This window comes from Neopelma chrysocephalum, unplaced genomic scaffold, assembly GCF_003984885.1.
Source record: "Neopelma chrysocephalum unplaced genomic scaffold, ASM398488v2 Primary Assembly neopelma1_70, whole genome shotgun sequence".
In the NCBI taxonomy this organism is placed as follows: Eukaryota; Metazoa; Chordata; class Aves; order Passeriformes; family Pipridae; genus Neopelma; species Neopelma chrysocephalum.
In genome coordinates this window covers 2,523,218-2,549,027 of record NW_020897730.1, presented here as the reverse complement: position 1 = coordinate 2,549,027, position 25,810 = coordinate 2,523,218, and the positions used below count along the sequence as shown (strand labels likewise).

The following is a 25,810-nucleotide window of genomic DNA, read 5'->3' as shown; positions in this document are numbered from 1 at the left end:
AATGGACATGAAAGCAAGTGTTTAAGCCCTTCAGCTTACACTGAAGTTGAAGCGTTTGAAGATTCAACATTTATAAACACAATAATAATGGACCTACTGTCAAACAGTTGATCTGCCAACAATGTTCAAATATTTGCATTTGTTTCATGTATGAAAACCAAATACAGTAAGACTAAATACCTTATAGTTGTTTTATACTTTGAAAGGAAATGCTGTTTACAGGTTATGGACACTGAAGGACAAGCCTACCGGCCCAAACTAAATATCCACATAGAACAATACCCTGTCATTAAATGTATCCATGAAATGGATGCCTAGGAAGCAGTAAGAATAGGATAGACATATACTTTCACCTAATACTTATTGAGACTTTTTGCCCCTGAGCAATCCTTTCCAGCTCTGGGACTTTCAAAGTCAGATACAGTTTCTGTGTCCTCATCCCAACGTGCTTCTCTGTTGGGAACCTGCCCAGCCTTCCTCAGAACCAATGGAAACTCTGCTCATTTGCAGTGCCCTTTCACAAGGAGTTCCACAGCTCCATTACCATTGCAGCTCTCATGGCTCTGAAAGAGGATCCCACGACCTTAATTTGTAGGGGGTTTAATTGGTTCTTGTGGTTCTTGTGGTAGAAAAGATGAAGAACATGAGACATATGCAGTGTTTCCATCACACTCACCATCTTGTACTTCCATCATATCCCTCCATGATATCTTTTTCTCAAACTGAACAATCCTATTTTACTTAATGGCTCCTAGTAAGGAAGTTATATTTTTGATCACCCTTCTGCTCTTTTCTGAGTCTTTTCCACTCCTAGTGTATGGTTTGTTTGGTTTTTTGATAACAGGACCAGCATGGCAAACCGTAAGGCAAGATTTTAATTCTTTTGACCCTTTTCTATGACAAGCAAAACTCCTAAAAGTAATACTAGAGTTTTCAATCTGACTTTTAATCTCTCTGTGTTCTGTTTTCCTCATCTTTAAAGAAGGGATAACATCAAATACTTCTCTGACAAGATTTTTAAGACGATTAATGTGATTATTTTACTGACATGAGGGACACACTTTGTATTTCCTCTGCCCACTGGCCCAAGAAACACATTGTTTAGGAAGTATCTCCATGGCACAGCAGAACAGCATAGCTTAGAGCTAAAGACATCTCTGAAATGTAAAATAGAATACAGTGTAGAACTGGAAGACAACTGCAGAACAGATTTTAGTTCTTAGAGTATGGGACATTAAAAAATGGAACAGAACACCCAGTTACAGATTCCTCCTGGAAAGGCTGGAAAGGGAGGAAAAAGTCTTCATAACTCTTGAATATAATTACTATAAAAACTGATAAATATTCATAACAAAGACATTTTCTGAAACTGAATTACTGGAAAGTATTCTAATGTTTTGAATTTGACAAAACAGTATGGAAGAACCTTTGTTGTGTCACCCCTTCTCATGGCACAAAATCACATTAAAGCTAAGGTTTTAGATAGTTTTCAACAACTCTGAGATGGAAACCAAAAGACTAAATAAAACTAACTCATAGATTGGCTTCATTTGACATAAGATGTGGAGCTTTTGGAATGCTGATGTCTTTTTTTCAGGTTACACATGTTAAAATTGAATGAAGAGGCATTGTCAGCTTTAATGTATATATGCAACAGCAATGAAAAGCAAGCAGCTGCTGTTGTGGATCACAGTTACCATAGCAATGCGTTCCCACAGTCACTTTTAGATTCATTTATAATAACAGCAGCTTTAGTAAACAAGAATGCAAAAGTTGCTAATGGCATTCAGGTGGTTTCATATATTACAGATTGGCACTGCTTACAGTAAACTAACTCCATTAACAGATGGACAGTCAGCACTGAAGGGACGCGATGAAGTAAATTACAGAGTTGGTTTTCAGTTCCTTTCTTCCAATCTAAATAATTATTTGCAAATTATCATTTGAATCAGTAACATCAGACACAGGACAACTCAATAAAAGTCCAAGCCAATTTCCAAACAATGATATATTACATTTGGTGCAGTCTTATCAGATTCATACTTATATAAAATAATACAAAAAGAAGAATAACTTTGAGGGGCCCGCAATTTCCATGTCATGAAAATTCTGATTAGTATAATATAAAACTTGCAAACTGATCATTGCATGGTAAATAGGAAAAAAAACCAACCACCTAAACCCTCCCAGTAGACAAACCTGAAAATCCACATTAAGCAATGATACATTTAAATAAAGAGATGTCAGATGCTATATTATACTTACACACAACTAATTGAACGAAATCAAGCTACACATAAAAGTAGCAAAATTCTGCACTGAAGAAAAAGATATTATGTGTTTATGGTAAAACTATTGCTCAAAGATGAAAACAAATTATTGTTTTCAGTGAGAGATCTCAAAATTTCCATCAGAAACAAATTAATTAAACAAATTAATTAGACTTCACACAAGGACACTGTCACCTTATTCTTACACCAATATAAATAACATACTGCGTGAAATCAGGATAAAGAGAGATGTTGACTTTAAAGGACAAAAATAATGACCGTCCTTAATCTATACTTGCAGATATGAGGAAAGAGAAAGGAGAACTTGAAAATACTTTTGCAGCTTTTAATATTTAAGTTCAGTGCAATAATCAGCAAATGTCCATATCATGATGATAAAGCATATTTTCTAGGACGTTGATTCAGCAAAATAATCTGTAATGTTGTTCAGCTGTTCAAAGGCTGTAATACACAGGCAGCAATTAAAAGGAAGGAGAAATTGAGGAAAAATGCCAGATTACTAAAGGCAAAAATTCTGCAGAGCCAGTATTTCTGTGTTATGCTGCAGCACATACAGCATGTTACGTGCATGAAATTCAACCCAATCAAAAATTTTATGATTATTTATAAAAAAGGGAATCTTATTGCTTTTTTACCATTTTTGCTTGCACTCTAAGCAGGAATTATATTGTACATAGGCAATTAGAACACCAATTTACTGCAGTTTTTTATTGGTTAAAGGACACTCCCTCCCACTTCAAATATGACGTATTAACCTAACCCATATTTTAGGTGCTAATTTCATTTTGCCATCAGTAAGCAGTACAACAGAGCAAAACTGATTTTAAGTCTGCAGAAGGCAGATCATTGAACAGAGTTTGTATTACATGCCCTCAAACAACTGCAAACAGTGTCCCTCCCTCTTGGTCTCTTAAGATGAGTGGATGGATGGTTGGCTGGATAGATCATTTACACAGCCCAGCCATATATTCGTATTTCTTTGGATACGTTCTCTTTGCTGCCAAAAGATCAAATGTGAAAGAAGTCAGAGGATATTGAATGTTTGTCCCATTCTGTGGATACCCCCCAAACATAAAGAGCCAATATATTCAGAAATCTCAGGCATGCCCACTGCAGCCATTGGGACAGAGGCTTCTAAACTATGTATGTGCAGTCAGTCTGATGCATGTGAACATAAATATTTAAACTCTGGATTATAGAGGTGCAGAACTTAAAATTATTCTTCACAGCACATCTTTTAGACCTGCCTGGTTAAAGTGACAAAGATCCCTATTTTGAAAGTGACAAGGTGATTCAGTGATTGAATGTGGGAATGAGTGTCTAGACAGTAAAAAAAAAAGAAAAGAAAAGATACTCCAGACTATTTTGCAGTATCTGCAAGTACTTTGAGATAGCTGTCATTTTGAACAGCTGCTTACTCTGTAGTTTGAAATAAAAGAGTTCCGAGTGAAGTGCCCTAGTAAGCCAGACCTTTCAATGGAGTTGCTGGATTATCTTTTCATTCTAAACTGTTTAAATTCTGGCTGGTTGTTTGCTTTCTCATTATGGAGAGAAAAGGCCTGGATCTATTCAAGTCTTCCTTCAAATCAATACACTAGATAATTTAATGTTGTGTAAGACATCACTGCAGCCGTAGAGCCTGTGATCATCATGAAGCTTCTTGATGTCTCTGAAAACAGTGGGAATATATTATGTCCACTCATATAAAAGGTCTGTGCATAACTCCAACACACCATTGTTATGGGAGATGTAAAAAATCCCTAGATGGAGTGCAGCAATAATAGGTAATTGTTGGAATGGCACTTCAGACCATACAGCAAACTGAGAGCCTGGTGCTGTGCTACTGCCCAGGAGCCTCTGTAACGAACCTGCTGCACATCAGGACGTCGTGCACTGGCACTCCTCTGAGGCGCTGTGTTTTCATCCCAGGCACTGGAATCTTTGATGAATTACACTGTCATATATAATGAAGTCTTCACAGGAAAATTACTGTAGTTTATTTTGAAGCTTAGTCAGAAGGTAGCAACTCTGGAAAGACAGGAAATGCATGTACTGTAACGCATCATCTAGTATATTTTGCATTCCCCTGCACCTTAAAATGGATTATTCACAACTCGTGCTTTTTAAAAGCTACAAGATATATCTGTCATTCTTGTAGAATTAACCATTTTTTACTCAGTTGCTTTTCCTCCCTGGCTTTTACTTACCAACTATCCCTCAACTTTTTTTTTCCACAGATTTTGGTCTTCCAAAGGGAATCAGTTCCATTTTCCTTCCAGTTTCCTTTGTTTCTTTAACCAAAGTTTGTAAATCTGTGAAACCAAATTACAGCCACATTTTATAAAAAGGCACCTCAACCTTCCTTTATCCCTCACGAACAACCCTCAAAGTTTCCAATGAATACCAGTTAAACCAGAAATAGCAACTTGTATGTAACTCAGAACAAGTTTTGTGATCCATTTATAAACAGCAAAATTATATGTTTATGAATTTGCAATGTCAAATGCACTACACTGTTGTTGAAAGAGAGTATTAAACTATTTAAATGCTTCTTTATGCTTTAAAATTGTTTTCGTCTAGTAAAGATTGAAATATTCTGTTCACGTTCAGAAGGATCATGGTGTTTTCCTATAAATTAGCAAAGGAGAAGTCTTGAGAAATAAACAATGGAGAAAATAAACACTAATTCAGTATATTTGTTTATATATGGATTTGTTAGTGACTTACACACTAAATACTGTTAGATGAAAAAAACCACTACCAGTATATAAGGACCAAACAGGTTTGGCTAGCTGAGTTTGGAGTTTACATCCAGAAAAAAAAAATCAGTTCATCTTCCAAGATCAATTATGATTATTTGAAATATGGCATCAAGCAGCGCATCCCCAAATGAAGACTTGAGTTATGGAAGACTATATATATGTATTTGTTATGTATACACTTATTTTCTAATAAAACCAGAGGTTTGTAGACTCGTATTTGCTGATGGGATGATTTGATCCTACCAGCAGCATTTAGCAAGGCATGTTAAATCAGATATGGTCTGAGTGACAAAATCTCAGTATGTTAAATAGTTTACACTACTTTTATACATATAAATGTCAAAACACCATATATAGGGAGATAAGTACATGCTAATATAAAAAAATGTGTTTCCAATATTCTAGAGACTAAGCACTTAGATTTATGTATCACGCAAATGAAATAACTAGAAATGACGCAGTCTGCTATACTTCTTCTCCTAAGGACAATATCCCTACTGTACTTTTGGGACTGAACAGGAAACACGAAGGTTGTCTTTTAACTTGTGAGAGCACAGTCTCCCTGAAAGGAAAGCAGCGTTGGAAAAGGTTAAAACTTTCACTCTTTTTGTTTTTCTTCTTAATCCCTTACTCTATTCTGTGTTAGTTAGAACGGTTCTCAGCCTGTGGCAGTGACAGGGTCACCACTGGCAGGCACCCTGCGGGGGCAGCTGCACAGCGCACTGCATTCCTCATCAGGGTGACCGGACGGTTCTTCCCTCCGAAGCGGGCATGGGATGAATGCGTTTGGAAGGCTCAGGTGTAGTGTTCCCACGATAAAATGAGACACGTGAACTGTCCCTTGCCACAACTGGAAAAGAGAAAACCTGTCCTGTGGTAGCAGCAAACCAAACTGGAATCCGGCGACGCCGCCGGGACCCGTGAGGGGGGGCGGCGCGCGCCCGCAGCGCTGTGAGGGCTGCGGCGGCCGCCGGGGACTGGAGGGGCGACGGGAACCGCTCGGGCAGCCCCGCTGGTCCGGACCGGCCTCGGGCGGCCGGTTCCCAGCGGCAGCCAGCGAGGGCTGCTGCTCCGGGCGACGGGGCGGGGACCGGACCCGGCAGACACACGGACACACCAACACAACACACGGACACACCAACACAACATGGCGGCAACGCAGCCACCCCACGCCCCCTCCCCGGGCTGCGCGAGGGTCCGGCGGGGCCGGGGCTGAGGGGGCGGGAGGGGCGCCCCGCCCCGCCCCACTTCGCGCGTGCCCGCCCCCAGCCCCGCCCCTCCCCGCGCGCGTGGCGGCCCCGCCCTCCGGCTCCCAGAATGGGGGGGTAGAGTGGGCGGGGCCGCACGCGGCCACGCCGCGTCACGCGCAGCCAACTGGCGGCGCCCGGCGGCGCTCGAGAGGGGCCCCGCCCCCGGAGGGCGGGGTCGGCGGCGGGAGGGGGCGGGGTCGGTGCCCCCTCGGGGCCGGGGGGGCTCCGCGCGTGCGAGCGGCGGCAGCAGCGCCCGGGCCCCTCCCCGGGGGCGGGTCCGGCCGGGCCCGCGCGCTGCAGGCACCGCCCCCCCTCCCCTGCCCTCCCCCTCCCCGCCGGCCCCTCAGTAACTTGGCCGCCTTTTATCGGGCGGGCGGCGAGGCGGGGAGTTTATTGGAGCCGGAGCCGCGGCGCGGCCGGGGCGGGCAGCGAGTGCGGCGGAGGGCGGGGGGCCCGGCGCGGCCCGGGACGATGCTGCGGCTGGTGTCGCTGAAGTTGGGGCGGCTGTACCGCTACGTGAAGCTGGCGGTGCTGGGCAGCCTGGCGGCGGCGCTGGTGCTGAACACGCACTCGCTGCTGGCCTCGCTGCAGCGCAACGAGCTGTCGGAGCGGCGCTTCCTGCAGCTCAATAAGTGCCCGGCCTGCTGGGGCACCAGCTGGTGCCGCAAGTTCCTGAACGGGCAGCTGCGGCTGGAGAGCTGGGGCCGCCTGCGCCTGCTGGACTTCTTCAACGTGAAGAACGTGTACTTCGCGCGGTACGGGGAGCCCCGCGAGGGCTCCCGCCGCGTCGTGCTGAAGCGCCTGGGCTCGGCGCAGGAGCTCGCCGACATCGACACCAAGATCTGCCGCCGCGCCACCGGCAGGGGCCGCTGCGACCTGCTGCAGGCACTGCCCGCCACCGAGTTCGCCAGCCTGAACGGCGACGTGCGGCTGCTCACCCCCGGCGCCGTGGAGGGCTGGTCCGACCTGGTGCACTGCCCCTCGCAGCGTCTGCTCGACCGCCTGGTGCGCCGCTACGCCGAGACCAAGGACTCGGGCAGCTTCCTGCTGCGCAACCTGAAGGACTCGGAGCGCATGCAGCTCCTCATCACCCTCGCCTTCAACCCTGAGCCGCTGGTGCTGCAGGTAAGCGCGGCGGGCAGGGCCCGGGTGGGCGCTCCCCGGGCCGGCGGGACCCTCGCCGGGAGTTCCGGCCCAGCCGCGGCCCCTCCTGCCGTGTCTGCGGGCGAGGGGCCGAACGCGCCGGAACGCGGGGTCCCCGCTGGGGCTCCGCAAAGGTACCGGCGGGGCGGGCTGAGCGGAGGGGCTGCGGTTCCACCCTGCGGGCAGGAGGCCTTTCTCTGGCTCACTCAGCCCCATCGGCTTTCTCCCTTTCTTTCTCCCTCAAAGACCGTGTCTGTTTTCCCGATGTGCCTTCCTCCTCAGGGCAGTAACTCTGTCCCCATCCTTTGTGCCTGCCCGTGCCGTCGGGTACCAGCGGCAGCCGCGGTCCCGCAGGAACACGGCGGGGTAGAGCCGTGGGCTGATGCTCTGCTGCGCTTGTGCCTTTCGTACAGCTCAGTGTCAGCGTCTCCCACGATAAATATATTCCTACGCAGCTATAGGTGTCCGTGATTAATTTCTTAGTTTGATAGATAGCGGGTAGAGTCTTTACTGCGATGCTCTTGTGGTTTACTTGTTAGGAACTGAGTCATTTGCTACATCGTGTTCTTAATAAGAACTTAATATAGTTACTCCCGGTAAAAATTAGAAATAAGTATTTGTAGCCTGAAAATAGGGCGACAAATAAATGAACAGTGTTCCCTTTTCAGCAGTTATGTATTTTGTGCTCTTTAATTAGGAAGACTGGTTATGTGCACAGACCTGAAATTTGTGCTTAAAGCAAAATTTTTACGTAAGAAATTCTTAGGGAACTTCTACTCTGTGGCACCACCGAGTTGCTGCTATTGCATGTCTATTTAGATGGGGAGCTTTGCATTTTGACTCTGAATGCTATCGATGGAACTCCCAAGTGTGCCTTCAGTATGTAGGTTTGGACTCGGAATTGTTTTGTCTTAACTACTGAACTGTCCTTGCCTTTGTCCAATGTATGATTAAAAAATATTTGCAAATATGTTTGAAAACATGACTTCATGATTACTGTTAACATCTGTTTCTCTAGTGAGAGGCCAAGAAATTCTTAAAAAGCAGTGCTGCAGGCTTTACCCTCCAGCAAGTTCACGTACTAATTTCTAGAAGAAGCATTTATGAACCTAAGTAAAAATATGGTTTTGGGTAGTATGCCTTCTGCCCTTCAGTCTCTCCAGGTACAGCTCTTCAGTTTTGTTTTCAGAGTAAGTTTGCAGTTTGCTTCTCATCAGACTTTAGGGTACAGTGTGTCTCTTCCATTTTGCCGAGAAGTTGCTCCTGAGCACAGTTAGAAAAGAAGCTCCACTTAGGTAAGAAAATAAAAACTGCTTTGCTTTGCTAAGTATATTTGGAAATTGTTTGAGAATTCATTTGTTTTGGCTGCATATCATACAACTTAAATTTCTGGGTTGGAACACTGGTTCCAACAAACTGAGCCCAGACCTGCTGGGCCAGAAAACAGCTCTGTATTTCTTCATAATTCACAGGGGCAACGTATTGTTTACAGACAAAGGGTATGGCACACTTGAAGCATTTACTGTTATGGGCTGGATCAAAGGCAGTGGGCAGCACTGGTTGATTAAGAGCCTTGATTCTTGTCAGCTTCTTGATGAGCTGTAGGTGAGTCCTGATACTGTCAAACAGATCTGTTGAAGAGAAGAAAATCTTTGGTCATGAACTTAACCAGCGCTTTACTTGCCATTTAGCAAAGGTGCTGCTGAGAGCAGAGCAGGTCGAGTTGGTGGGAAGGGAGGCAGCCTTTACCAGTGCAGAGTGTGGTAGTGTTGTCTGTCACCTCTTAAGTGTTCTACAGGATCTAGTAAATTTTGATGAATAGGTGTATCTTGGAAAATATTTCTGGGGATCTTCAGGCCACTTTTGTGTGCTGAAACACTCAGTGTGTTCTCCAAAAGAGTTGTAATTCAGTTGGCAATGGTTACTCGAGGTTGGAATACCTTCCCTGAGTTGGAATGAAATATCTTAAATATATGAATCTGAATGAATGAACTCTTCCTATTCCATAGCACTCCAGGCTCAGCCTCTACCTGAGAAACATGTAAGGAATGGATAATTCTGTGTTATGCATCTCTTGCAACAACACGATGCAAGGCACTCCCAGAGGTGAAGTTACTTTCTAGAACTGATAACTGACTACCAAGAAGGTTGTTTGTATTTATACATAACATGTGTAAAATGTTTTATGGTGTAGTTTCTGCAGTATTGATGAAGGCAGTTATTGCTATGGGAATGAGGCTTGTAGGCTTGTTCTAAAAATCAACTGCTTCCGGAAAGGAAACCTGCATGATGTCATGTGAAGAATCAGATTTTAATTTAAAATAAATAAATCGATTAATAAATTGAAGCATTTAACTGATGCTGTCCTTTTGTCACCAGAAGGCACAAGGAAAAATATTGCTTATTTTTACCCTGAGCTTTTTATGGAACACTACAGTGACTGTTTGAACGCTGTTATTTTTAACAGTTTTGGTTTAGAAGTGGAGATAATGTCAAAACTCTCCATGCTCAGTGCGTTCATGTTCTGTACTGTTTAATTGTGTTATAGGAGCAGCCAAATGTAAATAGACACTGAATTTAAAGCTTGATCTTTCATTTATAATAGAAAATCCACTGTAGTCATCTACTAGAGTAGTAATTTGTGGATTATAAAACTTTTCATCAGAGACTGAGATTTTAGTTTGAAACCTGTTTGGAGTATGGATTGTTCCTAAACTGATGTTGCTTATGAACTGTTGTCACAACTGACTTATGGCTTCTGCTGTAGGAATTTTTCAGGTGGGGCTTTAACTCATAGGATTATACTACTGTTAAGGGATCCATATCAAAAGCATAAAACTCACAGTAATCCTAACTCAGTATTTGTATTTTTTATAACTTTCTTGTTAACATTCTCTGTCCACATTTGTTAAACGGTTGTGTAGATGTACTCAGGGAAGAATTCAGCTCCTTTTTCCATTTTGCTTCATTAAGCAAATGGAAAGACAGTTGCAGTATTGCTCAGTACAGTTTATGTATTATTTGGGGTATTAAAATATTAATTTTACTTTTGTAGAATCTTCTAAACTAGTCACTATTTAAATCCTCTCACATTTTTCATCTGAATTCGCATTTGAATGCAAGAACATATATGCTTAAGGTTTGATTTCTGATTAAGTTTGAATTTTTCCTTTATCTTTCCAATAGTTATTTTCTGCAATAAAGGTGAATACTTTTTAATAAAATAAGGTCAGATATGTAATCAAAATCTGCTATATCTACACCAGTATTTCATACAAATATGAACACCTTATTCAGACAAAAGCAACAACAAAACTTGCTGCTATTTCCTTCAACTCATTCAATGGAAAACAGTATTTTAAATAGGAATCACTTATTTAATAGGATCTGTACATGGTATCTGATTTGGAACTGAATATGATGACTGTATGTATGAAACACTAGCTAAGATAGGTCGGCCAAAGTTGCCTTGGGAAGAAGTAGCAAAATTTAAAAAGTGGATTGTATTACAGACTGAGTGCAGTGTGACTATTGACTCTTTGCAGAATTCATAGTGCCAGTGTGGGTGTAAGTAGATTGATCTTCGTCATATGATTTGTTATAAACCACCCAGCTTCTAGTTTGTCTTGTCAAATAGCTGTAGTGGAGAAACTTTCTTCATTGTTTCAAACAGTGATATCTGCTAAAATAGTGGATGTTATTCAGCTTTATGAAGTAACATCGTTAATTTTTATCTTCATGGACAAGTAGGAACAGAAACTTCCTGTTACTAGAAAGAATCAAAACGTGTGCTGCCTATTGCTAATTTCTGTAGAAGCTAAGATTGTTGTGCAGTCTTTGACTCTTACAGAAATTGTTCTCTAGACATACCTCTTATTTTTCATAGAGCTCCTGCACTGATCTCTGTCAGCCTCCAGATGTCCTGTTTAGAGCCACTGTGGCTGTTTCTTACAATTTCTGAGCTGCTGTTGCTGTGCCGCAGTAGCTGCCGTGCAGGGAGCCATGGTGTGCAACCACACATTGGCCAACACGTTTTGCCAGTGGCAGAGTTTTAAGCTTTGTACTTAAACATGAAAAAACAGCAGTGTCCCAAATCCAGGGTAAAGCAGAGAATTCCTTGTTGTGGGTGTTGGGGGAACTACAGTGTAACTCAAGACTGCCTGAAGTAAGAAATTGTTTCTGTGTTTTTCAGTAAAGTGGCTGTATTTCTTCTAAAAACTCATGGTTAGCTGAAAAGAGAGGTTACATCTGTCTTGGCCAAACAAACATAGGTTCTATAAATTGTTGTGGCAAAAGTGCACCTAGAGCTGGTCTTGCAACACTCAGTCTTGCCTTTGTGCTGGCCATGGTGTTGGTGTACAAGATGGCCAGGTGCCCTATGGAAATGTCCGTGTGTTTGCTTTGCTTTCAGAGTGCTGTGGTTTAGCCCCATCCAGCAGCTCAGCCGCTTGCTCCTTCCCCTCACGGTGGGATGGGGAGAGAACTGGAAGAGCGAAAGTGAGAACCTGTGGTTGAGATGAAGGCAGTTTAATAAGTAAAGCAAAGGCTGTGAGCACAAGCAAAGCCAAACACTTGCCATGGGCAGGCAGATGCTCAGCCATCCCCAGGCTCCCTCACACTCAGTGGTGACTTGGGAAGACAAATGCCATCACTCTGGATGTCCACCCTTGCTCCTCCTTCCCCCAACTTCATATGCTGAGCGTGACACCATATGGAATGGAATATCCCTGGGGTCACTTGGGGGTCACCTGTCCTGGCTGTGCCCCCTCCCAGCTTCTCATGCACCCCCATGCCCTTCCCTGGTGGGATGAGGAGAGAAAAGGCCTTGGCTGTGTGGAATCACTGCTCAGAGATAACTGAAACATCCCTGAATTACCAGTGTTGTTTCCAGCACAAATCCAAAACACAGCCCCATACCAGCTACTGTGGAAAAAGTTAACTTGATCTCTGTCAAAACCAGCACAAAAAGCAAACTTAAAAATGGCACAAATACTTTGCTGTTAAAATAAAATACTTGCACGTACTGAAGATTTTTTCAGACTGTAAAAGGTATCTGTCAATTAAATCCAGAGTGCATTAAGGCAACTTTGTCTAGAGCTGTAGCTTTTAACAACCTCTTTAAATGGAGATTCTTCAAAGAATGATGGTGAACGTTTGTATCTTGTATCTAAATTACAAGTCTCAAGGACTTTTATTTTTTTGACTCTAAGAAAAATGCCAAAAGCTATGTGCCAAATAGCAGTATTTCTGCGTTTTTAATAGATTGTGTAAATCATGACCTCTCCTTCAGATATGATTTTAGCTTTCTGAATGCTTAAGCTTAATGACTTTATTCTCACGACTTCTGATCATTCTTATTCCTTGTGGGGGGAAAAAGCAAAACAAAACAAATGAAGCCAAACAGCTGTATCTCTATTCCCAGTATAATTACTCTGCATGAACAGTCTGTTGCCACATAACCTAAAATTCTTCTGGTTTCTCTTCATGTCATCAGTGGGCTTTCTGTTTGGTTTTGTTACGGGAAAAACAATAATTGACATCTGGTAAACATATATTAAAACATTAACTGTGATCAGTTTGAAACAATTTCTTGCACTGAATTCACTCAAAGTAGCAATTTAGCCAAATGTTCCACAGAATCTTTTTGCTTATCCATACATAACTCAGTAAGAAGTAAATGGGCAAATGTTCTTGCTTGGGATTTCTCTTTTCTATTTTTTTATCATACACACTGTTCTAGTCATAGGTTATTTTCTGTAGTTGTATTCGAAATACATTTGTACAACGTAGAAAGTCAATTCAGTTTTAATACTTGGTACCTTTTAAACTTTTTTCATTACTCAATTTGGTGTTTCTGATCCATAATTCTGTTGCCAAATACCAAGAAGTGGATTAAAGGCAGTTATTTACACTTCCTGACATGTCCTTGAGTGGACTTGTATTAAAGTCCTGGCTTATACAGATATTGGTGTTTTGATATACTGAATTTCCATTGTGCACATTTTTAAAATAAACAAATTTTTTTTCTTGGTTGAGTTAAAATTGAATGGCCTTGTGTTACAAGAATATTCCACAGATTTGGTTGTATTGAAAACTGAAGAATCATTTTTTACAGTGACATGCCTACACATATTAGGCCAGAACTGGCTCATACTGTCATATTTACTATGTTGTATTTAATTATGTTCCTTAAATTATCAAAACTATTTTCATCCTTCTTGCTGATGAAACTTTCCTAGAATGAAGACATGAAAGTAAAGTATAAGGGATATTTAAAATAGTCTAGATGTATTATGATGAATGGCTGTCTGAATTTAGAGGCTTCTGGGAAATCACTATACAGACTTAAATAAAAGTTCTCCTGAGAAATTGTAACTTGTGCAGTTTTCAGTAGCACGAAAAAAGATTTTTACCCCACGTTTGAAATCTTGTAAAACCAGTGTTGTTCTGGTGTGTCTGATGTATAGAGGGACCTGTGTTTTACTTCCCTGAATTAAGTAACTGAGGCTTTGTTTTAGTCTTGAATTTTCCAAAGTAATTTTCAAAAATAAGAGTAGGCCATCTCGGCTGGGACTCCTTTATAGTGATATATTCCAGTCTCATAACTGAGAAATAAATACACAGTGATAATTTTCATCTCTTGCAAACTTAATGTGACCAAAGTTTTATGAACTACAAACTAATTTGAACAGGTAACAACCAGTAATGACATTAAATTTGCTTGACTATGGTTCTCAAATTTAATCATTATCTATTAATTTTGTTGGGAAAATGGCATACTTCTACTGACATTGTGAATTGTAACTTTTACAGTTCAAGTGCTCAACTTAATAATTGAGCAACTTCTGATTCTGAGTATTTAGTGTTTGTTGCATATTTTTTTCCTATACTGTGTCAATTAAACCTGGTATGTACCTCTTGTTGGCATGAATTGTATGTAGTAACTGGTTGAAATGTAATGAAAGTGAACAAAAGTCAGTTGAATGAAAGAAGCATCATTTTAATGGGAACACTAATATTTGGAGTACTCAATAAAATTGCCTCTTCACTCTGTGTGTGTAGGCTATATATGTATAACTTCTGTGGGAGTTCTAGGGAAATGTCAGATGGTTTGGCGTATAGTTGAGGACTAAATGGTTTTCATTATATTCACTAGTATTCAGAAATACACTTGAATGCATATCTTCCAGAATGTGGATCATTTCCTGACAAAAGGTGGCATCTTTGTTTAGACCGTGCTTTTTAACCTTCCTTGCTCTGAAAAGCATCACTGTAAAATCTACTCTCCAGCTCTTTGTGGTTCTAGAGCGTTACCTGTTTGCCTTGGTGACTCAAACAAGTGCTCCTTTTGTTTACACTGCAGCACACTGAGAGTACTCAACAGTGCTCTGAGAGAAACTAACTGTCCTTTTGAGGAAGAGCATGTTATTTAAATTCTCCTTGGCAAGCCAGTTTGTGCCTGGGCAAACACAGTTCAGTAGGATGATTTTAGTGAAGGTGGCATGAAGAGTGTAATTTTGCCATGAAGTTCTTCAGGATCATAAGGAAAGAAGTCCCCACTGTTTTGCATGTGTTTTTTAAATTTCATTATGTGTGTGGTGTAGCTCTTTGTTTGACTGGGGTTTGTGTTGGTTTTTTTTCCTTCTGAGCTGGAACTTTATGCAGGCATTGCAAGTGATACGTGGCATCCTCTGGAATAGCTTCAAAAATAAAAGAATGTTTTTTAATGGTACAGTGGAACAATAGCTCAAAGATTTCAGTTGTTGCTTAAACTGCTTCGGCTTTTTTTGGTTTTGATTATTAGGATGAATTATATGCTGATTATGATAAACTAATATTCTTTTAAGTGTTTAATTCAAGGGGGATTTGTGTTATTGCAGATTACAATAGGCCTTATCAGCTTCAAGCTGATGAGTCTTCACTGCCTGATCTAACTCACAGCTCTGAACAAGAACCACTGGCAGATTTGTGTGTCTTCTCAGGTTTAGACAGATGGAAGTGAGGAAGACAAATGCACTGACAGTGTGTTTTATGCTTCAGTGAAGTGATAAATTCGCTCTATTAATTCTTAATATTTATTCTGAGACTACAGTATGTTTGTTTTAAAAACATAAATGCAGTATTATTCTTTCAGGAACAACATGCCCTTTGTCCCTCTGACAGGGTTTATTTAGGTTTTAAGTCTAGCTTAGAGAGATATCTTGAAGCTACACTAATTAGGGCAACTAAAATGTTTTGTTGATGTGTCACTGGGAATGGAGGTAACAATTTTTTTGTCAACTTTAATGTTTTCCATCTTTCTGTTAGATTATACATATTTCTCTGAATAGAGAAAGATAATTTTAATGAGGGGAAACTTACTAAGCTACCTGTTTGTAGTTTTTTATATGCGTTATTTTATTTTAAAACACTTTTAAAAGTTTGTCTGTGGTTTTCATGGCATTTGTGTGTGTGTTCACAGATAAAATGTGAGTGGGTGCATCAGAATCAGATTCTTTTGTCAGACAGCTGTTTCTGCTTTTGAACAAGAGCTTAGTTTTTATCGTAATTCTCAAATGCACATTTTTAGGTCTTCCAATAGCATGTTAAAGTACAAAATGATCTAATTAAAAATTTATACTACTAATAATTTGAGAATTAAAACCTAAAATAATCACATTTTTGGTGCTACTTTACTAAGCTTTTTTTTTTCCTAAATGCAGATTGTTCATGGAAAACATGTTTATTAACCATAAAAATTTGTGTTCATATCTTACTGGCCTTCAAAGTTTTAATACATGAAGAAAAAAAGTCTTCATGTTAGGGGCAGTTTCCTCTTAAAAAGCTACTTTCAAAATAGAATAGTATACAAAGTTACAAATCGCTGCTTGCAAAGACAAGAGATCTGCACTTCAATTAATATTCTTGTCAAATTCACCAAGTGAATATAAAAACTGCTGAATGAGGCACTTGCACATATTTTTATCCCCTTCTTCGGCTACTGACTCGGGTAATGAAGTGTAGATGTGGCTGTTACATGCCAGTTGGAAGGGGGCCAAAGCAGAGATGTTGTTTGTACATGTGCAGATGTTGGCAGGATTCCCTGCACTTCTGTTGTCAAAAGATCTTTTTTATTGCCACCGTGTTATAAATATATCTGTGTTACAGCATGGCATGCAGATATTGTGCTGGTAGTAGGAAGGGTGTTCACTTCTGAGTAAACCTAACTGCTCCTAGCATTTCTTGTGTGAAATGAATTTCAATGCACACAGAGCAGGGAGCATAATAGATGTGTTTTGAAGATCAGTGACTAACACTGTACTTTGAAAATCACTTTAAGCCATTACATAAATCCCTGCTGCTGCTGGAAAGGAAAACTCTTAGCTCCTTCCTTCTTCTGCACCTGTCTGTTCAGGCCTTCTCCCTTCCTTTTACTTGTACAGTCCTAGCATGATGTGGTGATGTGATGGGAACACCAGCCCAGCAAGTACCAGCTGCCTTGCTTTCCAAATGACATGAAGGAAGGGATGGAAGTCAGTGTGCTTGGCTTGGGAGGGATGGACACCTCTGCTTCCAGTGGTGGCACATCCTTTGCCAGCTTCAAGTGTTTGTGGTTGGAAAGGGGTGCAAAGTCATAAGCAGGGCAGGATTGGAGTATAGAAAAGGAAAAGGGTGGAAAAGAAAAGGAGTGGGGTGGTCCAAAGTCAAACAAAAATATTTAGGCATCATTGAATTGAATGCTGATAAAATGGAGCAATATGAAGATGTTATGCACAGTTGTTGAAATCAGCTAAACCTGTGTTTATCAGAAAATGTAATCAGGTAAATTTTCTCCAGTATAAGATATAAATATGAGTTTATATGATGTGGGTAAAGTAGTTGGAGTTTATTCCTTTGTAAATAATTAATTTCATTTGATGGACAAAGGCCATTTGCTTCTTGTGTTGTTTTGATCCAGAACTGAATACAGTAGGGATATGTGTGCTTGAAATATCACTTTCGTAATGTTTATTGATGCCACAGCCAAGTAAGGAACACTGAATTAGCACATACTTCAGTTGTTGGAAGGTTATTTTGCTAAGCACAAAACAAGAAAAAAAAACAAACCCAAAACTCCCTCCATCAAATCCAACTTCATAAATTGCCCTGAAGCTTGTAGGTAAACAGGCCTGGAGATGGGATAATGTTGTCCCTATTGCACAGTAGATTCAGATGGTGGAGAGAGATTTAGTTCTGCTCAGTTGTATAGGATCACAGCTTGAAAATGTCATACTGGTGTCAAACCTGTCAAATTAGTTCTGTATTATCAGGATTTATCATGACCTGATTCGCTTATATGGGTAGATCAGGTGATAAAAATAGAGTTGAAGTTCAGACATGTAGGGACCCCAAAAATTTTGATCTTATTCTGTTATTGATATGGCTCTGTTAAGGTATACTAGAAACATAAGATACCCTAAGTTTGCTTTTGTATCTTAATCTCTTCTGTAATCCTTTCTATGAGGGATCTTAAGTGAGAAGATCCTTAAAGGAATCCAGTTAACTGGGAAAAATGGAAGGGGCAATGTTGGAGAGAAGGAGGTGGCACCTTGTAAAGTTTTTTCCTTTAGGTTATTAAAAGAATTAGTTTTAATTAAAAATATCAGATGCGAAGTTACCTTGGTGGGAAGCATACTTGCACTACTACAACAAATGTGTAATAAAACACCAAGAGATAAAGATAGATGGTGGAATTGTGTATGTGAATATATATGTGTGTGTGTGTGTGTATGGTATATGGAAAGCTAGATATGGGTCATATGTTGTTTCAGATCCTCCAACTCTTTCTGTATATTAGTCCAGCAGGGCCTCTTGCTCACAGAAATATATTTTGTGTTGTTTTTGTTTTCCCTTCAAACTTAGAAGCATATGGAAATATAGTGTGGATGGATATTTACAGGTTTCTGATCTAAGTTTTATTGAAAAGCCTTTAAAAGTATCTAAGCCGTTTTGTATTAATTGAATCTTTAAAATATTTTTGACATACAGAGTTTTCCATCTGATGAGGGCTGGCCATTCGCAAAGTACTTGGGAGCGTGTGGAAGAATGGTGGCTGTCAATTACGTTGGAGAAGAGCTGTGGAGTTACTTTAATGCACCATGGGAGAAACGAGTGGATCTGGCCTGGCAATTGATGGAAATAGCTGAGCAGCTGACAAATAATGACTTTGAATTTGCACTCTACCTCCTTGATGTCAGCTTTGACAACTTTGCAGTTGGACCAAGAGATGGGAAAGTTATCATTGTAGATGCAGAAAACGTTCTGGTAGCAGACAAAAGGTTAATCAGACAAAGTAAGTGTCTTCTTCTTGCAGTGCCCTCACCCCATGTGTCTCACTTCTGCCTCTGCAAGCACAATATTTAATGTATGTGTAGTTGCTGAATGCCTATTTTGTTGGCTTTACAACTAGACTACTAATTAATAGATTAATTAGCTTTCTTCTGGAAAGCTGTTTTCTTTTTCTTCTTTTTCTGCTTTCTTTTTCAATTAGACTACTAATTAACTTGACCAATGTGTCATTTTCATAAGGTGTTGAGTATACCTGGACACGATTTATAGATACTTTTAAGCTCTGTAAACCTGCAGAAATGGAGAGGTGGGGGTGGGAGGAGAGAGTTGTGGGCATTGGATGTGTTTGTACAGATGGATGGACAGATAGACAGGTAAGCTGCCTGGCTGTCTTGTATACCTTAGTTAAAAGATAGAGGTTCCTTCTGTCTTTTCCAGACATCTGTGTAAGGATGGAAGGCTTGGCATTCTCTTGTCTGTGAATGACAAGGCAGTGTTAGTGCCTTAGTTCCACAGCCTGCCTTGGGTTTGACTGTTCCAGTTGGTGCTCTGCAATAATGGAACTAAAGGAATGGGTAATTTTGGTGCTGTTTCCAAATGGGAATAGAGAAAATTCATTCATCTTTCTGTCAACTGTAAAAGCTCAAGGCAGTGGCAGCGGGAGAGATGTTTGACAAAGTGGCATTACATAGGTTTATATTACTTTTGAGCTTATAAGGAAAATGTGACAGACGTAAGGGCTGGAGACACTGAACATGAAACCCTGGGTTCTGCAGGAGACACTGAACATGAAACCCTGGGTTCTGCAGAGGTTCATGGCAACAGGCCAAGTGATTCCAGTCTGCCTTGGGTGAATGGATTTTTTTTTTTTTTTTTAAGCTTTGTGTATAGACTTCATACGTTGTGCTGCAGAACTAACTTTAAGACTGTTTTTCTATCCACATGCTTTTCTAAAGGAAGTGTGTTTTGGGGTTGCTTGGTTGTTTTTTTAATTAGATTTATTATATATTCTCAAGAACCTTACACTAAAACTATCTGAGCCTGCCAAGAAAACTTTTTAATGTATTGGATATTCGGTACATTTACTTTAGAACTTTCTTTTCTTGTCTTTCATTTTTCTTTTTCCACCCTCTTAAAATAGTGTTACTGACAACTTTGATTTTTGAAGCACGTTGGAATTGCTTAGTCACAAATATGACCAAATGAACTCTGAAGAAGTTGACGTGCATGTGGAATAGGAGCAAGTAGCTTCTTGCAGAAGCTGAATGCTGGAAGTGTCACACTTACATCTGTTGTCTGTAGTCTCAGACTAATTTGGCTCTAACTAGGATTTTACTGCGTGATTTGTGATCTAACAATCAAGAACAGAGAAAACAAATGAGGACATGAGAAAGATCTTAGTCTTCGTATAAACTTGACATTTAATACTGATTTCATTAATCTTTCGGAAAGATTCATGAAACAGTCTGTTTCCAGAGTGATTAATATACCTGTTTAGATATTTGAATATGTACATTCTGTCCAGTTGCACTGTACAGTAATACTTAATACACTCTGTGTGGGATATCATATTTGAGTTTGCTGAAGTCCTTTTTCGCATTTTCCTTTGGCTTTTTTTTCCACTTGGAATTTTCAGTTCATTTTACAAATTTTACATCATGTTTTTATAGCTTTAGCAGTCATCTTTCAGTCTGCTTTTTGTTTTTGGCTCTAGTATGCCATGAGTGAGAAGACCAACAGTCAGCTCAGAGACTACCAAGCACAGATTAATTTTTCTTTGTACCTCACACTGCTAAGAGAGATCTGCAAAACTATGATACTCCATGATAAGGACCTCTTCTCAAGGCTGGCAGCAGCCTAGAAACTGAAGATGAAAGTTTTTCTAAGAAAGTAGGGAGAGCTCAGGAGATCTCACACTTAGTAACCTTTTATGTATTATTACTGTATAAGGTACTGTACGTAAATCAGGTTTTAAGTTAAAGAAAGCTGTGACAAGGACACCAAATTTTGCTAACTTTTAATTATTTATTAAAGAACATGTATGTAAATGCCATTTGCTTTGCTGATTTTTTTTTTCTTTCTTCAAAGATTCTAAATAATGCATCTACTTTTTTTGAGATGTACTTCTTGCTTAATTCTATGTCTAAAGTAAATAGAAGATAAAATTTCAGAAGTTTATGGCAATTACTTTGCAATGTTTTTTTTAGTCTTTGTTAGACCACTTGCCAGCATTAGTTTCCAGGGCAACTGGAGAAACCAAATCTATGTTGCTAAAATAAATTATGTGGCTTGTTTGTTTTTCTCTCAACTTTGGTCCTGGATTGCTCTCTTGTACTTGCTTATGCTACATTTTTTCCTCTGGGTATGTGTGAGTGTAGATTTCATGTGTTTTACTGTGCTGCTTTTTTTGCTTCCCTCTCTTTGCTATCTATTTTACTCTCTTTCTTTCTTCCCCTAATTTCAGCAGGACCCTTTCAGCAGAAGGGTGTATCAAACTGTCAGATGCAATTTTAGACTGGAACATTAAAGACTTGGCTAAACAAATTTAGTTTATAGTTTAAATATTACCAGTTTGCTCTGTATTGAGCTCCTGATTGTATTCAGATACACATATGCTCTTTCCTCCTCTCATTTTTTTTTTTTTTTTACTGTCTCCTTATATTCCACAGATAAACCTGAAAACTGGGACGTGTGGTATGAAAGCAAGTTTGACGACTGTGATAAAGAAGCTTGTCTGTCCTTCTCAAAGGAGATCCTTTGTGCTCGTGTCACTGTGGACCACAATTACTATGCTGTTTGTCAGAACCTTTTATCCAGACACGCCACGTGGCGTGGCACTTCGGGGGGGCTCCTGCACGACCCCCCAGCTGGAATTGCCAAAGACGGGCGCCTGGAGGCCCTGCTGGACGAGTGTGCCAACCCAAAGAAGCGCTACGGCCGATTCCAGGCCGCCAAGGAACTGCGGGAATACCTTGCACAGCTCAGTAACAACGTCAGGTAGTCCACGGTGAAACTTTTTTGCAACACTGGCTAAAACACTATTGCAAAGACACACAGAAAATGAAGTTTTGGACTTGCGTGTTCAAAAGAGAGAACAAAAGAACCCCTAGTTTATCAGTTTTCTAAATGCCGTAAAAATAGAATTTTATGGTGTTAAAATGTTCCTTTGCAAACAGACAAGGTACTTACTGAATTAAAACTTGAGCTACTATTGACTGGTCTCCCTAACTGTTTAAAAGGGAGTAGGTCACAAAAGACTGTGATAGCTTAATTGACAGCTTGTGTGTCAAAGGGTACTTTACATAAAACTGCATTAGTGTCACAGTTTTGTGAAGCTGATGTTCTTACTTGGAAAGTCAAGTTAGACTGGTGGCCTGTTTTAAAGGCCTTTTTCCTGAAATCATTGTCTCATTTTTGTGTTTGTTTAAACACCTTGAAGTGGCATTTACATCCAGGTAAATCTAGCTGTCTGCATTGTTTCAAATTGAACAGGCTTTCATGTTAATGCTGTGCAGAACATTCCTACTGTGAGTGCAGGATTCCCAAGTTTACTGTCTAATTTTAGGGGGTTTTACACTGTATTTTACTATACTTAGACGTTGTGGTTTATTTCTTTAAGATCATCATAAACTCAAATGTCACTTGAACTAATATTCATTTAATGTCTTTTGTAGTTCTGCCATTGGAAGTATCACTTAATGTAACTGTTGTACAAAACTTTCCCTTCATGCCAGGATATACACAACTGTTTAGCAGGAAATCATGGTATGAGCAAACTCTTGTTTTTAACAGAGATAATTTGAGAGTGGGAGAAACACTACAATAAAAAGATCTGTATTAATTTAAATTGGGATAGAACCTTGACTAAAAATAAAAATTCACTAGTCTGGTGTAGTTAAGCATAAACCAAAGAAAATGGTTTTACTAGTTTCTAAACAAATCGTAACGAAAAAAATGCTATATTCTAGTGAAGTTAATAATTTTTCAGAATTCAGATTTTGGAGGTCCTTGGTTACTCTCTGAAGAACTTCTAAAACTGTGCACTTATGCTAGAAGAAAACTCTAATTTTAATAATAATGTCAAGAAAGCAGTTTGTTTTACATCATTTCCAATTCTGTTGAATACAGGTGTAATGGAGTTTACTGAATATTCATCTTTTGGTTTACCAATAAGCTGTACTCACTCTAGGTACCTTTTCTTGAACTAAGTTTGACTATTCCCAGTGCAGTTAAAACTGACTTGTTGAGGTTTGTGTAAATATGGAGTTGTTCTCATAAATTACAGTTTTTATAAAAACCTCGGTTACTGCTACAAGAACTCACTTCAAAGCTTGCTCCTCAGTTTTTGGTTTTGCCTTTTTTTTTTTTTTCCTTCAACTACTATGCTTCATTTTCCTGAAGTCGTATTCATATAAAGATACTCTTAGGAAATGTATGCATATTACTTCTTGTAACAGTAATGAAGGAAACTTATATTTCTTAAATATGTGTATCAGACAATATTTTGTACAAGCTAAACTGAATTCTGAGCAAGGTAGTGTGTGCTACTTTCAAGAGCAGAGTTAGGATGCCTCCTGTCCTGCATCAAAAGACTGATGGAACCCGTTGCTGCAAGTACAAGGTGAGGAAAGTATCAAACTCACTGACTAACCCTTCTTCCTCAAAGCTCAAAGTGGAGCCATACAGAGTGCTTTTTCATTTCTTAGGTCACTGTATTTTCAGGCCATGGTATAATGGTGAACATGGTGATGGTGCTGAGTTGATGGTTGGATTTGATGATCTTAAAGGTCTTTTCCAACTTTAATGATTCTGTGATTAAGGATATTTTATAATTGGAGATTCTCACTCTGAGTCATCATTACCTCTGTGGTCCTGATTTGCTCCCAGTCCATTGTCTTGTTTTCTGAAGCTGGAATGTCCAGTGCAGCTTTTAGTCTTAATTTGTCCCCTCATTTGAACAGTTTTATGTGCTTGTTCTGGCACAAGTTGTCAGAGCAGGTTCATATTACTTAAATCCACTTAATTGAGGAAAATAGGCTCACCCTCAGACTAGGTACTACTACCCTACCATAGAAGCCTTGACTTACCACTAAAGTTGATTTTTAAACATCTACCACATTTCCCAAGGAGCGAGTGGAGTGTGATTGTTGGAGTTGTGAAAGGAACAAACACTGCCAGTTGTGGTCACTACTTAAGACAGTTATGTAACTGTAAGAATGTTCTGTTATATTTTGTTTGGGGTTTAGCTCCTCCAGAAATAAGTCACTAAAGCTGATTATAAAAGGAATTTGGAACTTTAAGAAGCCAAACCAAACCAAAAAAACAAAGAAAAAACCCCAACAAAAAACCCACTACAACAAAAACACTACAGGGAAAACATTGTGGAGAGCAATAAATCTTGTTCCATTTGCACCTGTCAGATATTTATTGTACAATAACAGTTTATATTTTTAATCATTGCCCATTATTATTGATGAACATGGTGAAATATTTTTGAATGAGATGTTTGGGGTTTGTATGTGCATTAAAATTGTCCTTTTGTACTGTAAGTTACTGTTTGTTTGGAATATTTTATCAAAGCTGTCTCCCTGTGCCTTTATATTACAAGAAAGTTGTTTCTGCAACTTCTAATGATATTAATAAAGAATACTTTAAGAACCTCATCTCAGATATTTATTTTCAGATCAGTAAGTCCTTTAGGGTTGACTCAATTTTAGGATGCGTTAAAATATACGTGGAACTGGTTTTTGTAGGTTCCAGAATTGTGCCATTGTCAAAAGTGACAGCAACCTTTTTTTCCCCTCCCCTTTTCTAGCTGACTTTTTGACCCAAAGTATGAATGATCTGTCAGGAATCACATTCTGTGCACTGCACTGGTGAGCTTTTGCTGGATGCAGAAGGGTCCTGTGGCTGCTGGATGTCTTTGCAGAGTGAGCAAGCGATGTCAGGGCAATGAAGGGTCTGTTGTTTCCACAGCAGAGGAGTCTGTTGTTGCCACTCTAGAAGTATGAGAAAGTACCTGTTTTGTGTGGTTGGAAATCTAGACAAATTTTAGGGGCATTAGTAATGAACATTGGTGGGGAATAGTGACTTGCATGTTCAGCTCAGAGCAGGAAAGTTCTGACTTTGAAAGGAAAAATATCTAAGGCTGTTTTTTATATTTGGTGAGTTAACTCCAGTCTCTTGAGAGCAGCACTGTGAAGGCAGAAACAGGCTGTTGAATACACAGCTTCTGTTCAGGGAGGAAGAGCTCTCTTTTAGGGGTGAGTATAAGTCAAACAAGTTTAATATACATCTTACTATTCTGAACGTGATAATTTTGTGTATGCTTAACTCATACTACATATTCTATCTTTTGATAATATTAATGGAGGCTTAGTATATACATTGAATGTATCCTTGGTATAATGCCGTGTATCACTTTAAAGAAATGACATTTATATTTTGAAAATATACTGCATTTTTATTTTGTGTTTTTTTTTTTCTCCAAAAGTAGTTCTGAAACCCCTCAAAATAGTTGAGCAGCTGATTTCATTGCTGGCAACCATTAATGCAATTTAATTTTGACTTGAAAGTTCTCAGGTTCTTGGTTTTCAGGCCAGGATGAGAATGTGTGGTTTTCTGTAAAATGTAGCAGTTCTCAGTGGGCAGCTATGTCACCTGGACCTTAACAGATATTTTTTTCCTCACAAGAAAACTTAGTTTTCTTATACTGTGGGGACTTTTTGCAGTTTCACATATTAAAAAATTTGCTTACTGTGACAAATTAACTTCCATTGTCCCTGTGGGAAGAAGGGCCTACAGAAAGATAATGAGCAAAATTCTGCTTATTCATCGGGGGAATATTGCTGGGGAATGGAATGTAGGGAATGAAGGGAAACTTGCTGGCTTCAGTGCCTCACAGTAGAAAATTAGTATACCAATAATGGGCTTAATTTCAATTCTTGTAAAATATAAGAAGCAGTTCTAATTGTTGATTTAGATACACTTATTTAAGAAACTATATGTTGAGATGGTTGAGCTTACCACAGTCATGCTTGCTCTCCTAAGGATAAAT

General features: G+C 39.8%; 1 protein-coding gene across 1 annotated transcript; it reads left to right on the top strand.

The window, feature by feature from the left end:
* The first annotated feature begins 6,704 nt into the window (after window positions 1–6,704).
* Window positions 6,705–24,416, top strand: DIPK2A (divergent protein kinase domain 2A). The gene is made up of 3 exons (XM_027686178.1): window positions 6,705–7,428; window positions 18,454–18,757; window positions 21,423–24,416. The coding sequence occupies exons 1-3, from the start codon at window positions 6,775–6,777 to the stop codon at window positions 21,752–21,754; spliced, it is 1,290 nt and encodes a 429-aa protein (XP_027541979.1). The 5' UTR covers window positions 6,705–6,774; the 3' UTR covers window positions 21,755–24,416.
* Window positions 24,417–25,810: the final 1,394 nt, after the last annotated feature.

Excerpts from the sequence above, each read along its gene's own strand:
- DIPK2A (XM_027686178.1), top strand. The coding sequence starts at position 6,775 with ATGCTGCGGCTGGTGTCGCTGAAGTTGGGGCGGCTGTACCGCTACGTG. Across the intron at positions 7,429-18,453 it reads CTGAGCCGCTGGTGCTGCAG|AGTTTTCCATCTGATGAGGG; the intron begins GTAAGCGCGGCG and ends TTTGACATACAG. Across the intron at positions 18,758-21,422 it reads CAAAAGGTTAATCAGACAAA|ATAAACCTGAAAACTGGGAC; the intron begins GTAAGTGTCTTC and ends TATATTCCACAG.